General features: G+C 35.4%; 1 protein-coding gene across 2 annotated transcripts; it reads right to left on the bottom strand.

Annotated features, from left to right (window-relative positions):
• Positions 1-1,409: 1,409 nt before the first annotated feature.
• On the bottom strand, positions 1,410-5,546 carry LOC114365781 (acanthoscurrin-1). Of its 2 annotated transcripts, XM_028322451.1 has the most exons (4): positions 5,485-5,546; positions 4,000-4,148; positions 1,854-2,109; positions 1,410-1,597 (listed from the first exon to the last, which is right to left on the bottom strand). In XM_028322451.1, exons 2-4 carry the CDS (start codon positions 4,139-4,141, stop codon positions 1,561-1,563), a joined length of 435 nt encoding a protein of 144 aa, XP_028178252.1. In that variant the 5' UTR covers positions 4,142-4,148; positions 5,485-5,546; the 3' UTR covers positions 1,410-1,560. The 2 variants fall into 2 exon arrangements, with proteins under 2 accessions (XP_028178252.1, XP_028178251.1); XM_028322450.1 differs by lacking the exons at positions 4,000-4,148; positions 5,485-5,546 and adding an exon at positions 3,828-3,993.
• Between the last annotated feature and the right edge of the window lie 10,362 nt (positions 5,547-15,908).

Here is a 15,908-nt window from a genome sequence, read left to right on the forward strand (position 1 = left end):
ATCCATCTCCGTTAATGCTGTTTCGACGCCAGCGCCGCACCATCCGCTTCTTCCACGCTGCCAGCATTTAAAACTAACTAAGCGCTATCTTGTCGGCCGTTTGGTGTAGTGTTTCAGAACGGACTACCATGCCGAGAGGTCCCGGGTTCGATTCCCGGCCGGGCAGAAATTGAAATGATGAATTTTAATTTCTGTGACGGGTCTGGGTGTTACTATGTATAATATGTATGTATTTAAAAAAAAAGTATATAAGTAGTATATCCGTTAAGCTAGCACCCATAACACAAGCATATTAATTTTATTGCTTACTTTGGGGCTAGATGGCGCTGTGTGAGATTGTCCAAAGATATATAAAAGATATATCTTCCAAAAACGTTGCATCCAATGTTGCGATGTCCTATCGAAGTTTATTCAACTTGGCGACCGAATGAAGAATAATAAACTCGATTGTGCACGTTTTTGGCCGCCATAGCTACATTTTATGCACAATTTAAAACAAAATGCGTACGAAATAGCAGCCATACTGTTTTTTCTAGCTAATATGGTTGTGGAAATCTAGCTCCGTTTTAGTTACAATATGTAGGTATTGTAGGTCTCCAACGTTCATTGTTGACTTTATGATGCTCACTGTTTTTTAATCTTTAAAATAAACGTGACACAAAAGCATTTCCCCTTACAATATCTTCATGAACAAACGCCGGAGTTTTTCCAGGATATATTGTAAGATAGAAAATATTATTTCTAGAAACAGTCTACCGAAGAACACATGAACCATAATAGTTATGCAGTTGTTTGTTTGCTCTACTTGTATAACTGGTATAACAGAGAGGTAGATATTACTCGTAGTAGAAGGAGTCATCATAACAAGTTCTACAATAATCCGAATTGTATTTCGATCAAAACAAGAAAGCCAAAAACTTTTAAATCCTGCTTAAAAGCGAAAAAATAGTACTGTCGTGGAATTTAACATTAGGATCATTGAGACATAAAACACTACCTTGATGATTACAACGACTTATTCGGGCACTAAATTAATAGTCGATTGTCCAAAACAAAGTAGGTAGGTACCTAGTCCCACTTGCAAAAAGTACAGTGACCTTAGTAACTTTTGCAATTTAACAAACTTTCAAATAACTCTTATATTAGAGTTTGATTCGCCTTAAATATTTTATTACCTTTGCCTACTGAATTAATTACTACGAAACTTCAAACAGGTCACTTATTACTTTAGTTAGAACAATCTTAAATATTAAAACGTTCTAGAAAATAGAAAGAAATGTAAGAACCAAAATTAAATATCATATTGAATTAATGGAAAGGATGGATACACATAAGATCGCCAGGCCATCGAGCGTCTCTTTAAAGACTTTTTTATGCATAGGATTTAAAAAGAAAGTACCAAATCGGATTTAGTGTTTTATTATGTACATTACACAACATACAGATCAGTCGTACGATACGTGTTCACATAACACGCCTTAATACTTACAATAACAAAGTAAATAAATTATCAACAAATCCACCTTATTAATACATCATTTGCATCATTCCGTTCATAGTTTACCAAGTTTCTTCAACAACATAAGCGGGGTAAGACCTGAAAGTAAAAGAAAAATTACATTACGATTAATTATCTAGTAAAAAATTCATAAAAACATCTGTTCAGTGACTTTAATATATGTACAACCCGGTCGCGTTAACTGCGCACCTCGCTGAAATTCGACTCTCCCTCGCACATCTCCGCGATTTCGCCCCATTAGTACTAGAGCGTCGATGTGACGTCATAGGTGCGCAGTTAATTCGACCGGGTTGTAGCTAGCTACCATGAAGAAAATTCTATAAATCATAATTACCTGTAGCCACCACCGTAGCCGCCGCCGTAACCGCCGCCGTAGCCGTAACCGCCTCCGTAGCCGCCGCCGTAGTGGTAGCCGCCGCCGTAGCCGCCGCCGTAGCCGTGTCCGTAACTCCTGCCGCTGAAGGCCTTAGCCGCCAGAGCGCCGCCGACGACACCCGCGCCGACAGCCTTGGCGCCAAGGATTCCTGCTCCGAGAGCACCCGCGCCCAGGATACCAGCACCGATAGCACCAGCGCCTAACGCTCCAGCACCTGTAAAAAATAATAAATTGATTAGTTTAAAACTCATAAAAAACTAAAACTCATTTATTTACACCAGGACAATAAATGGGCCAGTGCTGAGAAGAAGCAGCGCAACCTCAGTCACTATTGTCAGCCTCTTTTTCAAGGGTTTATAAACATTAAAATGTACATAGTTATAAATATGTATGCCTAGCATTTAATTCTTTATACAGTAAAAAAATATGATTTATCTACCTGCTCAAAATGATACACATAAATTCCAATTTGAAGTGTTCCATTGCATGCCTGAGTAATATCCCGATATATCAATTCTACAATACTGCTCATAACTACAATAACCGAAGTTTCAAACGTTTCCACCTCTATCACGCAGTAGCAGCTATAATGCCCGAAACTACCTAAACTAAAGAGCGTTGGGGAGTAGCCATGCAGATACGGATATCCGATTAGGTTACAGGAATAGTATTTCCAAAACTATTATAAAGCTGATGTCCCAAAATGTATGGAAGCTTGGCCAAGAAGTCAAAACTACGAAAAAAAGTGCTAATATACCTACAACACTTTGTTATTATCCAATTTCTTTACAATGGCTTGTTTAATTGTAATCAAAAAGAAAAATAATAAATGGAAGGATGACATCCTTTACTAGTATACTAATGCCCATTTTCACCATCATTTCCTAATTTTTAAGTGAACCCTATGAAAACAAAATGCCTGTTCTGAGGTTAGGATGTGTTACCATAGGGCTCACTTATAAATTAGGGATTGATGGTGAAAACGGGCATAAGACTACTTTTATCATTATTACGTATTTAATTTTGGCCTACTATTCCATCTAACTCAGATTATCCAGGTCTAACTATACCTAGAAACTATTATTATTTTATTGTACTTTGGTTCCATCAACTATTAAACGCGGTTTAAGTTTAAAATCACATTTCAAGTGATAATCGCGAAAACTAATTACTCCAATCACTTTCATGTCAGATACGATCTGGTTCAGTGTATTGTGAATTCCCAGCGGTTAGATAACTCATCTTTAATTTGTCGGGGGTCCCGGTGGGCCTAGAAAGTTGACGGCCTTCGGAGACCGTAATAATTATACGCATTGATTAACTTCTATTAATGAGTAACGATGCACAACTACCTACTAAACTAGGAGTATACATTGGTTTTACCACATTAACTTATTATTTAAAAAACCACATTCATCGTAACAAAGGTAATAAGAAGATTTTTAGATACCTATAAATTATTAGCTAAAATAATTAATGACAATAAAGTATCTTCTCTGTCTTATAACCTATGACCACATAGAAACAACTATGTAAATTAATTTCATTTACATATTCGTGGATTCTTGTTTTTTTTTCTCCTCAAAGTCGTAAGTGGTTAAAAAAAGGCAGGTACGTACCAAAAGGTTTAATTTGATGATCATGAGATCATGTGAAATGCAGGTCAAGAGCCTCCTCTTTGTGGTTAAAAATAAGCAGCTCATCAAGTCATTTAATCACCACTAAAGGAACATTAATCTCTCCTATTTACTATTAATAGGCTATTGCGGCTATAATGCAGGATTTAGCTTACACTCCTAGAGCAATTCAGATGGGTTAGGGAGATTTGATATTGGCTTTCTTCTTCAATCCTCGGGAAGTGTTATGTAGGTCTTATTCTACACTGCCGGATCGGCTAAGAATACTCTTTATTCTGAATGTATTATTACGTACCGAGCAGTAGACCGTGCCTCTTAGTGCGCGCATGCTCGGCTTGCACGCCGGGCTGCAGCGCGGCCAGCAGGGGACCAGCCTCCGCCGCTAGGGACGCCGCACACGCCACCAGCACTCCAATGACGATGATGCTCACTTTCAATACTAGGCTGTATAGTGATAGCATACGTACCGAGCAGTAGACCGTGCCTCTTAGTGCGCGCATGCTCGGCTTGCACGCCGGGCTGCAGCGCGGCCAGCAGGGGACCAGCCTCCGCCGCTAGGGACGCCGCACACGCCGCCAGCACGCCAATGACGATGATGCTCACTTTCATTATTAGGCTGGAAAGAAATTATTCAATGAGGGTTTTCGCGATTGAAAAGTCCGCCAGATGGCAATACGTAGACGGGAGGTCCAAATGCTGCATGATTGGTGGATTTTGACATATCTGTCAATGTCATGTCAAAAATAACCAATCATGCAGCATTTGGACCTCCCGTCTACGTATTGCCATCTGGCGGATTATTCAATCGCGAAAACCCTCATTACTATCACATGTTTGTCCCTAGGTTTATTGTGCAATATATTTAAGTAGACTTTTTTCAGCGGGCTATCGTATTCACGGAGGAGGCAAACGAATGGTTGGTCTCTAAACGGTATTCACAACAAAGCCTTGTTTCTAGCAAGATTTTTTAAAACATAGGTAAACACTATACCATACCTATCTACCTATACCATAGGTAAACACTTACTCATCACATATTTACACAGAGTTCTAAAACAAATAAAATTAGCATGGTATGTTATTAATTCCTTTGCATTCATTATACACTTCTGTGTAACCGAGTCCTTATTAACGTATTAATAAACTAAATATTGATTCTGCTAATTACCTATTAAAACAATTCCAGCAGTTAAAATAGCATTTATAATTAATGGCAGAATAGTAGAAAAGTGTCTAAATGATCTCAAAATATCACTTCAATAACTGAACCCCAAACTAGGAAGAGTTTATACGGTAAGTAGCAATAAATTACCAATTGACTATGAATATTTATAAACCATATAAATTCGACGACCGTCCATGACTCGAGACATAAGTTGCTCATGCACATGACACCAACATTAATTTGCCTCCGCGGAATTCGAACCCGCAACCGCAACTGGCTAGCCGGGTGGCCATCGATTTAACAACTCAAAAATTGGAAGCACTTATTGACTACAAGTCTTTCAATTTTCTAGTAGGAACAACACAAAAATTATCTAGCTACAAATTAGTAGAGCGGATGTTTGTAGAAGGCTGTCGAGTTATGATAAACATCGAAATTTGGTTATGCCCTTGACTTTGTGTAAAAGCTAATTTCAATGTCTCTATGAAAGCGTAAGATAATTGTCTTTTTATACATTTCCCGTTCGTTAAACATAACAAAATTCGTAATCAGTTAATATCACTCTAATTAAATTATTTTAATTTTCTTTTTGAATAATTGAACCAAAATTTAACTTCTATTTACTTAAATAATATATTATTTTTAACACGCATTTTTACTGTCTAAAATCCTATTTTTAAATGTGAAACTTATGTTTCTTTTAATTTAATCAGCCATTAATCACTAAGACTAAATTAAAAATTGTTTATTTTTTTATTTTATCTTAATAATTAGCACCTACACCCACCTGTTTGATTGGTTATCTCCTAACACACACTCGTCTCACGGCACAAATCAACTGTCCACCTTGGTCCTGCCGTTGACTTTTTATAGGTCGGCAATCCGGACATACAACCAATATGATATTCGCATACTTAACAACAAGGTGCCAACTCAAAAAACTTGAATTTTATACTTAAAACTATCCGAAGATAATGAATGGAGCGTCTGCTTTTTTTACGCGTTGTCGATGTTTTCACCATAGTAGTATGGTTATTGTTGAGCGCATACGATACGGGAATTTGGCATTGATCGAAGTCAATGCACTTTATTGTTAAGATTTATATTTTATAGTAAACATGCGAATTGGTTTGCTGGTGAGCATAGCTGTTATAAGATTATAGCTTATTTAGATGAGTTTAGTTAGACCCATGAGCTTCTACGTCATCAAAGGAATAATACGCGATTAATTCAACCGAGCCATAAATCAGATCGGCAAGTAAAGTTTTTGGTAACTTGAACTCTGAATGTTACGATTTTGAGTTGTCTCTATGTAGCTTACCACGCACAATATGGCCTGTGCGGAAGATGTGTCACCGCCCCGCCTAGAGAATAAGCCAATATAATACGCATCATAATAATAGGCCGTCTAGTTTCAGGTGTTCAATATTCATTAGACGTTACGTTATTACAAACATGAAATTGTTGATGAGCATAGTTACCGAACTCACAAGTTTGGTTGGGAGCGGGAATTCCGCAGTAGATCAAACGATAATAATACCTCTTGAACACAGCATCGTGTGTGGAGCTGTCTGGAGCTTCACATTTCAAGACAAATGTATCTCTCATACATTATGAAATGAGCCTGGAAAATCATTTGGCACCACGAAAATGGGTCAAAGCTCTATATTTGATGTCTAATTTTCCGTTCAAGTTTCCATGCAGACGAGCCGTAATTGTTTTTGATCTAAAGCATGAAACGAACAAAATCAATAATTTTCTCGTACCTACTTTTATTTCGATTTCAAAGAGATGATAATTAAAAAATCATTTATTTAAGACATGTCATAGTGCATTATGTTCGTTCATATTAGTACTTGATTCTCTCCCTTACGAGTATTTAGAAAAATAATACAAAGAACAACATTTACATTATTAATTTATTTTTATTGTATATTTTATTGGACAAATCCCTGACTAACTGTCCTGTATGTACCTACTTAGTGAAAAATGTGTATAAATCTATTATCGCCATTTTTAATTGAGATGAAAATACTTTTCAATTCGATAGTGAATCGTCCAAAGTAATTATAATTACTTAATTACCTCATTGATACTTCTCAGGTAAGGCTTTGAACTCATAAAATAAGCCTGACTATAGAATTATCGTTAAAATTTGCTAGTCATTATGAACCATCCAAAGTTCGTATTAAATATTAATATGTCTACCATTTAGCGAGTAGGCTAGATAGCTATCAATTCTCACCTTTATGAATATTGCTAGAGGTGAACGACCCGTCTCAGCAACCGCGCAAGGTAAACCAAAAATCGAGCTTGCCCCCATTTCGCCGAAATAATAATCAACAAACAACACCATAGAGTAAATATTAGGTCTAATGTTAATTACAGTAAAGCTCAAAATTGAATTACATTATTTTACGCTAAGGTTACGATGAATTTACCTTCCGGTAATAACAAGTTTTAAATCAAGGCACAGTGACATATTAATCAAAATCAGATCAAGTACGTATCGGGATGTGTTTGGTAGAGTTCCGTAGAAAGCAATATAATGCACACCGTGTGACTTATACTCGTACATATGAACTTGTACTTGTGGGTACCTACAGTAATTAGCATCTCAATTTGTCTAACATACTATAACAATGATCAGTCTTTAACATTTGAACAACCTTCTTTCTCGAACAAAACATTTTAAAAAGTACAAAACGAACTTTAATTTAAATAAAATAATAATGGACGGGAATTTCCAATATATTTTGTTGAAACAAAGATTGTAATTAACACCGTTTCGTAGCCATTAAAACGTGCTTCAGAATAAAAAAAAAATATTTCTTGTCTGATGCACTATTAATGGGGTAACTTTTGTATTATTATTAACAAAGTTCACATTATGACAATACTCACTAGAACCAGAACTTATACATGTGCCAATACACGCAACCAAGTAGTTTATTTAGAAAAAAAACTAGTTTGTAAATGAAACGGTCACCATTGACGTAATTTACAAAATTTGTGGAATTTGACTGGTACAGTATCTATTCTACCTAGGGTTTCTGATTTCTCGACTTATTTTTATTCTCGAGTTTCGGGAATTCTCGAGGCCAAGGTCTCGAGTTTTCTCGGGTCTCGAGTCTTTTAATTAAAACTGTTGAAATCGGTTGAAATTTAATAAAAACACGGGTTTTTATTAATGTTATATTGTGTCTGGGTTATAATCAATGATACTGTAAAGTTGCAACAAAATCCGTTCAGTAGTTTTTGCGTGAAAGAGTAACAAACATCCAGACATCCACACAAACTTTCGCATTTGTAATATTAGTAGGATAATTATAACTTAGTAATTAACTAAAGGAACAAAAGTCAAAAAGTCGCGTGTACTTTAAGGATTAATAACCATAAATATCTGGAGCTCCAATTGAATCACTTGTTTTCCAAAGAACACAAGTCCAAATTAATTGAAAAATTACGATAATAAACCTGCATTTACAAACAAAAAAAAACATTTAAACTTGAATAAACGTATTTACGAGTAGGTACCTAAACTAACAGATATTAATAAAAAAAAATCAGTCTTTAAATCAGTCAGTTATACATACAAACATAATAAAATATAGCATAGGTACTCGTAGGTGATCATTATTAGTTTCGGTTGAGATCATTGCTTGCAAATCAAATTAGTTAAAAAAAGGAAAGACTAGGCCAGTCTAAACGCAACGTTAACCTATTAAATAATTAAACACTTACTTTTGTCTAAGAAAATAGGCTTTCAAGAATATTAAAGCTTCAAAATCGAAACTCGAGAATTCTCGAGCTCCGGTAATTTTTTTCTCGTCTCGAATGAAGCCAAATTTCTCGAGTTTTCTCGAGTTCGAGAAAGCTCGAGCAGAAACCCTAATTCTACCATAACTACCGCGATATTTGATTTGACTATGGTGATTAACGCCCATTGAAGCGACATGGTCAATATTTAGAGATATGTCAAAGGCAAATCGTTAAATTGTTGGCTAGCTTTTCGAAATCCCCATTGTGTGACAAGCAAACATGATTAGAGTTTTGTGTGGTTTTGTTCAACTTTGAATGATGATTTGGCAAAAAACAGAATCATTTGAATTGACTCTTTTTAAAATGTTTCATGAGATATCATGACTCAGCACTATTTCCATTGGGAAGGTAGATATACTACACTCGACATGTCAGTGTCAAACTAGACATGTCAGTTTCAAAATCGCATCAATTTATACATATAAATAACTAGGGCTGAGTTGCACCACCAAACTTTGACCGTAACTATAACCGATAACCGGTGGTTTTGGTATGGAGTTTGACAGATTTTTGATGTGTGTTACAGTCAAAGTAAGATGGTGTAACCCAGCCTAAGATGCCAAAAGATGATGTGTCACGTCCACACCTAATACCAGTAAGCACGTCATTATTAGGCAATATTGGAATGCTGTCCACGACAGATGTAGAGATGGAACTTTGATCGCAATGATTACTCATACAGATTCTCTCAATTTATTTTGAACCTTATCTAAAACAGTATAAAGGTTTTTATATTATTTGCTTATTAACAAAGGTACAATTTTCTATCCAAAAAAACCTTCAAAAATACCCACGGTCAGTTCCTAGAACAGTTAAGTGCAACCTTAAATAATGCAGTTTCACTATTTTGTAGAGTTACGCAGGCAAATGAAGACTCCATCGCGTCCTACCTCATGTTTCTCTACATTATAATAGATGGTGCTACATGTTCTTTATATACGTTATACCACAGAATAATAATAAGTACTGTTATACCTACAAGTGTGGGTATTGGCTCTGTGCACGATTACAGCGCCAACTAGCGTCCACAACTTTGTGGGCTCTGTCACATTGACATTGAGGTCGTANCTCATAATATTAAAAACTAGCTGACCCGGCGAACTTTGTTCCGCCTTAATGGCAATAAATAACGGGATAAAAAGTATCCTATGTCCTTCTCCTGGCTCTAAACTACCTCCCTGACAATTTTCAGCTAAATCAGTTCAGCCGTTCTTGAGTTATAAGTGGAGTAACTAACACGACTTTCTTTTATATAATAGATTATACTAGACATCCAAAAATTAGTTATTGATTCTGAAAGTTCTTCACGAGCTCTAATCAACGGTTCCAATAATAAGTTACAAAATAAACTGGAACTGTCCGAAAATTCAATGTTTCCAGCTTTCATACATTTAGTACTGCCACAGTCATGGCACTCATGTCTTGATAATATTATAGTAAATAAAGCGTAAAACCAATGTTTTCCATGAATAGATAATTTTAAATAGGAATGTTAAATAGAAATTCATTTTAAGTGTTTATTATTTAATAAAAAAAAATAACACTTCTAATATTGTGTGGCTGGCATACATTTAGTATGGAGGCTGAAAACATTGATTTTTCGGATAGATTCACTTAATTCTGTAAACTATTACTAATACCGTTTGAAAGAACTCGTGAAGCACTTTCAGGATCATTAACCAGTTTTTCGATATCTTGTCTAGTTTAGAAATAATAGAGTGAGATCACTTATCGTTTCCACCCTGTATAAATAACTAGGGCTGAGTTGCACCACCAAACTTTGACCGTAACTATAACCGATAACCGGTGGTTTTGGTATGGAGTTTGACAGATTTTTGATGTGTGTTACAGTCAAAGTAAGACGGTATAACCCAGCGTAAGATGCCAAAAGATGATGTGTCACGTCCACACCTAATACCAGTAAGCACGTCATTATTAGGCAATATTGGAATGCTGTCTACGACAGATGTAGAGATGGATCGCAATGATTACTCATACAGATTCTCTCAATTTATTTTGAACCTTATCCAAAACAGTATAAAGGTTTTTATATTATTTGCTTATTAACAAAGGTACAATTTTCAATCCAAAAAACCTTCAAAAATACCAAAGGTTAGTTCCTAGAACAGTTAAGTGCAACCTTAAATTATGCGGTTTCACTATTTTGTAGAGTTACGCAGGCAAATGAAGATTCTATCGCGGCCTACCTCATGTTTCTCTACATTATAATAGATGGCGCTACATGTTCTTTATCTACGTACCTACAAGGTGTGGGTAGTTCTTGAGATAAGAAAGTCAGTGTCATCAAATCAAACTTCGTATGAAGAAGCTAGAAAATAATGACTTGATTGTTAACTAATTATTAAGGTCTCTACTTACTATATTGTTACTGCTGCTGTACTATATCAGCTATACTGGAATACCAATGTTGCTTTTAATTTTGGTGAATAAAAGTACGGAACTCTGCGAAGCACAAAATTAAATGATACTTGATCTTTTATAANTGTTATAATGCCACTATACCACCTTTTTGTAATTATGCGTATAGATACCGGAAGGCAATATAATGGGCCAAGTGCTTGCGATAAAAATTATATCATTGAATTTTGAAGTTTATAATAAATAAATCGTAGCATCAAAATTATCTCGTTTAATTTCAAACTTATTGAACTATTTATGAATGGTTCAGTGGCAATCGATTATACTTATAATTATCATAGCAAAAACTTAGCATGTTGAGTGTGAAAAAAGATTTAACTAGGTACTTGTCCAATTTAACCGGTCTTGATTTACAGTAACCTAGATAAACTGTTATGACCTAATAGTAATAATAAATAGACGGAATTGACATAATCGTCTAATTGTTCGCTCTATTCCGCAATCTTCGAACTAGTTTCTTTCCTTTCCAATAAAAAAAAAATTTTACTCACATCGTTTCCTAATAATAAATAACGCACAAGTTATATTTCTATCATTAAGCCTTATAAATAATAAATAAAATCAATGCAATTCGTAGATGCACGTTGTTACATAAAAATTACTAATAGAAGTTTATTTTCAACCGACTTCAAAAAAGGAGGAGGTTCTCAATTCGACCCGTATGTTTTTTTTTCTATGTTTGTTACGCGATAACACCGCCAATTATGAACCAATTTGAACAAATCTTTTTTCGGCGTATAGGAAATACCTCAAGGGTGGTCCCATTTAAATTTAATAATAAAAAAACAACCCCCAAGGGTGGAAACTTGGGGATGAACTTTTTTATACGCAATATCTCCGCCGATTATGAACCAATTTGAACGATAATTTTTTTGTTGAATAGGTATTATCAAAAGGGTGGTTTCATGCGAATTTGAAGAAAAACTGGTCATGGTAGGTACAACTCCTTAATGCTTAGGAGTTGGAGGATAATTCTTTAAATATTATAAGTACAAATAGACCAACAGTTGTATTCTTTCATGTTTTTAAGGTGGGCTGACGGTTTAAGGTCTTTTTAGGTTTCCTATATTTGTGGTTAGTCCTATCGTAATATGCTGGGAGGTACCCCCCGTCCTCCTCGACACAACTTCCCATCTCTACGTTTCTTCACTCTATCCGAGAAAATCCTAAGGGTAAAAATAGAATATAAGAAGCCTTACAACTCACTCATCGCATTTGTAACGTCCGGCAATGCGCTCTCCAAAAGTGTCAATTATCAAGAACAGCACCTGCAAGAAGTGAACAAAAAACCATCAAGGTGCTTTAATGACTGTGACCACGAGAAACATCAGTTTATAATAAAAGTAACCGTTTCATTCTTGCTAATTGTGTTTGCAACCTGCAATACTTTCACAGATCTATGATGGTCTCTACTTATCTACTTAGATAGAAAAAACCTTGTAAAACCCCTATTTTTTACATTCCGCTCGAAGGAATATTCATAAACCCCTCAATGCAGCAGAGGTGAAGAGGCATTACGTTAGATTTGGAATGTCTGATATAATTTTTCAATTTGCATGTCTGAAAACAGCTCTATAGAAAATAATCTCATAGACAAGAAAGTGTACTTTAACTCTATAAACGTAATCTCGACATACGAATGTACGAGAACACTATTGCGATAAAAATGTACGATTCGCCATACTTCGAATACTTACGCGACAAAAGCTCGACAAGGTGGACTGACGACATCGTAAAGGTAGCAGGGAAGCGCTGGATGCCTCGCATTAGGGGAGGCCTATGTTCAGCAGTGGACGTCCTATGGCTGAAATGATGATGATGATGATGAAAAGCTCGACATAATTCTCCAACGACACTGAAGAATTATAACATGCAGGTGACTAAATTCAGATAATGTGATTTTAATAATTGAAAATTGGAAATAAGGGTCAGGGTCTTATTTATTTTTAATGATTTCTGTTTTCTTTTTATTCGCATTTTTAATATCGACAATAGGTGCCTGAGTTGACAGATTTTAAGTAGGTAAATAATTTTATTTCTAGTGAGGTTAGTCGTCATATAGGTACCTATGTATGTATATACTGGGCAGTCGAAAGCACATCATCTTTGTTAAATCGCTTCTATAACGACTAAATAAGACGCTACAGATGTATTAACCTTGAACTCTACATAATAACTATTCGATTAATTGGATCAAAGGTGTTAAAAAGGCTCGTTTATCCAAACGTATAAATAATACACGATCTAATTAACACATTTCGAAACAAATATTTGACATTTGAGAATAAGTATTCATCAAGGTTACCTATCTATTTCCGAAGATATAGTTAGATTTCGTAACAAAGTAAAGGACGCAGATAGATCGATATGATTCAGTGATATTTTATATGCCCATAAAATTTGCCCGTTTTGTAGCTATTGAATAACTTCCATATTTATTTTCAAGTTTCGCATATTTCAATAATACAGCCAATATCTACAAATATTTAATAATAGAACTAAGGAATCCGTAGTATCATTTATAAAACCTGTTTTACCTAACCGTCTGTATATAACTAACAGTATTTGATAACGAATGATTCTACAAGATTTAAAACACAATCTTTCCTTAGTACTTTGAAGTCTAGTGATGGGCCGACTATGGTCTTTGCCGACTAACCGACTAGCCGACTAATCGGTTTTCAAATTGCCGATTAGTCGGCCGACTAATCGGCAATGCAATTCTAAAGAGATAAATATAACTTCTTAAGAAATGAGATTTCTTTAATATGAGAAAAAATAAAAAGCAACATTACAATCACCTAACAGTACAGTCATAATTTTCGACGGCGGAGGTGACAATATGATCGCCTCCTGCTGGGCTAGGATGCGCACCGTGAATTATCATTCTTACTTACCTATCGGTATCAAAATGTATGGGAAAAATGGCCCACTGATTTCTCTCCACCCTCCACGGTGATGATCAGCGAGCTGGGGGCGTGGGGGTACCCCGCCTGAATAGCACGGACTACCACCACCGTCGGATAGGCAGGGCTCGCCATACAGGTGGGCAATTGGCGGGACGGACTGTGATAGTTGATGGCTTTGTCCGGATTCCCATAGTTCTTCACACTATTCCTCATCCTTCCGATGAGAGGAGCCCCACATAATCTACTACTTTACCATGGGATTGGTATGCAATTCCATGCATTTTTTCCCCAAAATAAAAGTGTCATAATAATTTTATATGGACATTGGACAAATTACATAAACTTTACACGTTTTTGATGATTTTCTGGTTATTTTAACTAATCTTAACTTTGTATGAATTTAGACTGATTACCAAAATTTTAAATCAGGTGAAACCACTTTTTAATGTTTTTTGCAGTTAAAAGTGGTTTAAATAAACGCCCTTGTTCTACCTCATAATTATCTTGGTGATTATCAGTTTATTTCATTCGGCAAAATACGCCGATTATAATCACTTGATTCTTTAAACAAATAGATCCGTTCGGGGCCTGTCAAGCCGTGTTAGACTTCTATGGCTTGTTTAATTGACTCCAGGGCTGTGACCTCAGGTGTCACAAACACACGGTGGAAAAAGATTGGCCTTTTAGATACTTTGTAAATAAGCGTAAGTTGAGCCTGTACTTGTTGTTATGGCAAATTATTTAAACCAAGTTACATTGCAACGATGTTTTTATGTGTAAGGAAAGACACCTACCATGATAGTGTACTGTATTTTTTTTTGTCAACAGCAACAGGTATCTCAAATACTTATTTATTTTTTGTCGAATGAAAATTAAAATCAATATAACTTAGTAGAAGCAAGCCAATAATTTTAGACATCGTTTTGTTACTAAGCTCAGCTCACAACCAGGTAGGTACTTCTACATTTTATAGGGAATAAAACACATCATATTAGGACTATTAATTCATTTATTTAAAACAAAACAACTACCTATACACCTAATTAAAGAGAAGATCTTATTTGTTATAAATATTATAACAATAATTGACACCCTCTCAGGTAACAGACATTTCTCTCTGACATAACATTGAGTGTATGGCATTAGTAGGCATCCTTAATGAGTAAACGCTTATCGAAGTGCTAGTGGGATACTTTAAAGCTACTGTATATTACATTTCCTCAAAAGTGGCACCTCAATAAGGCTATAAAAATGTACACTTATATTAATATTTCCCTGACGTTGTTTCTTCTGGAAACTTGCAAATCAGGGCATGGGCTTAGCCGGAAAATCTGAAAAGAAGAAAAGAAAATCAGTAAACTATTCGCTAAATCCGTTTGCATGACTTTTGGTAGGTTTTTAACGAGCTATCGACAAGTTAAACAAAGAGCGATTGCCATTTATTTACAAATTAATAGACCGAGAGGAATCCGCATTCCTTACATAGGTTTGGGTTTGCCCCAGCGACGTATCAATATCTATAGCCAGGTGTTGTAACTAAACTGGATTTTAATGAATTCTAATTTACAAGTTTTTCGTGTATTCAACATTATTTATTTGCATGGCGTGATTTTTATCAATAGTAACGTAAAAAAGGTTAGAAAACAAAAACATACCCTTTTGAATCACCAGCTTCAATTTTTCTTTACATTAACCTTATCAAAAATAATTTCCCTTATCCAAAAATTATTTACCTCTAATATTTCATGTTTAACACCAATAAACCTTTTCGCTTCATAGTTGATGTAAAAATTACTACACATACATTTATGTGTTTCCATATATGCAAAACTAAGTGCAACCCCATGCGACAACGAAGCCCATTCCATGAGTGAACTATAAAATTACGTAAATTATATCCTTACACAATATAATTTATTCAGATAATATGATATTCAGTGACTACAACCTCTCAAAAATACCTCTTATGTCAAATTCCTACTGAATTATTAGAAGGGACATAATAAAAGTACCCTCAGTTTTCAGCTGCCTGAAATCCTGA

Source organism: Ostrinia furnacalis, unplaced genomic scaffold (assembly GCF_004193835.3).
Source record: "Ostrinia furnacalis isolate ACB-3 unplaced genomic scaffold, ASM419383v2 OfSCF7642, whole genome shotgun sequence".
Classification (NCBI taxonomy): Eukaryota; Metazoa; Arthropoda; class Insecta; order Lepidoptera; family Crambidae; genus Ostrinia; species Ostrinia furnacalis.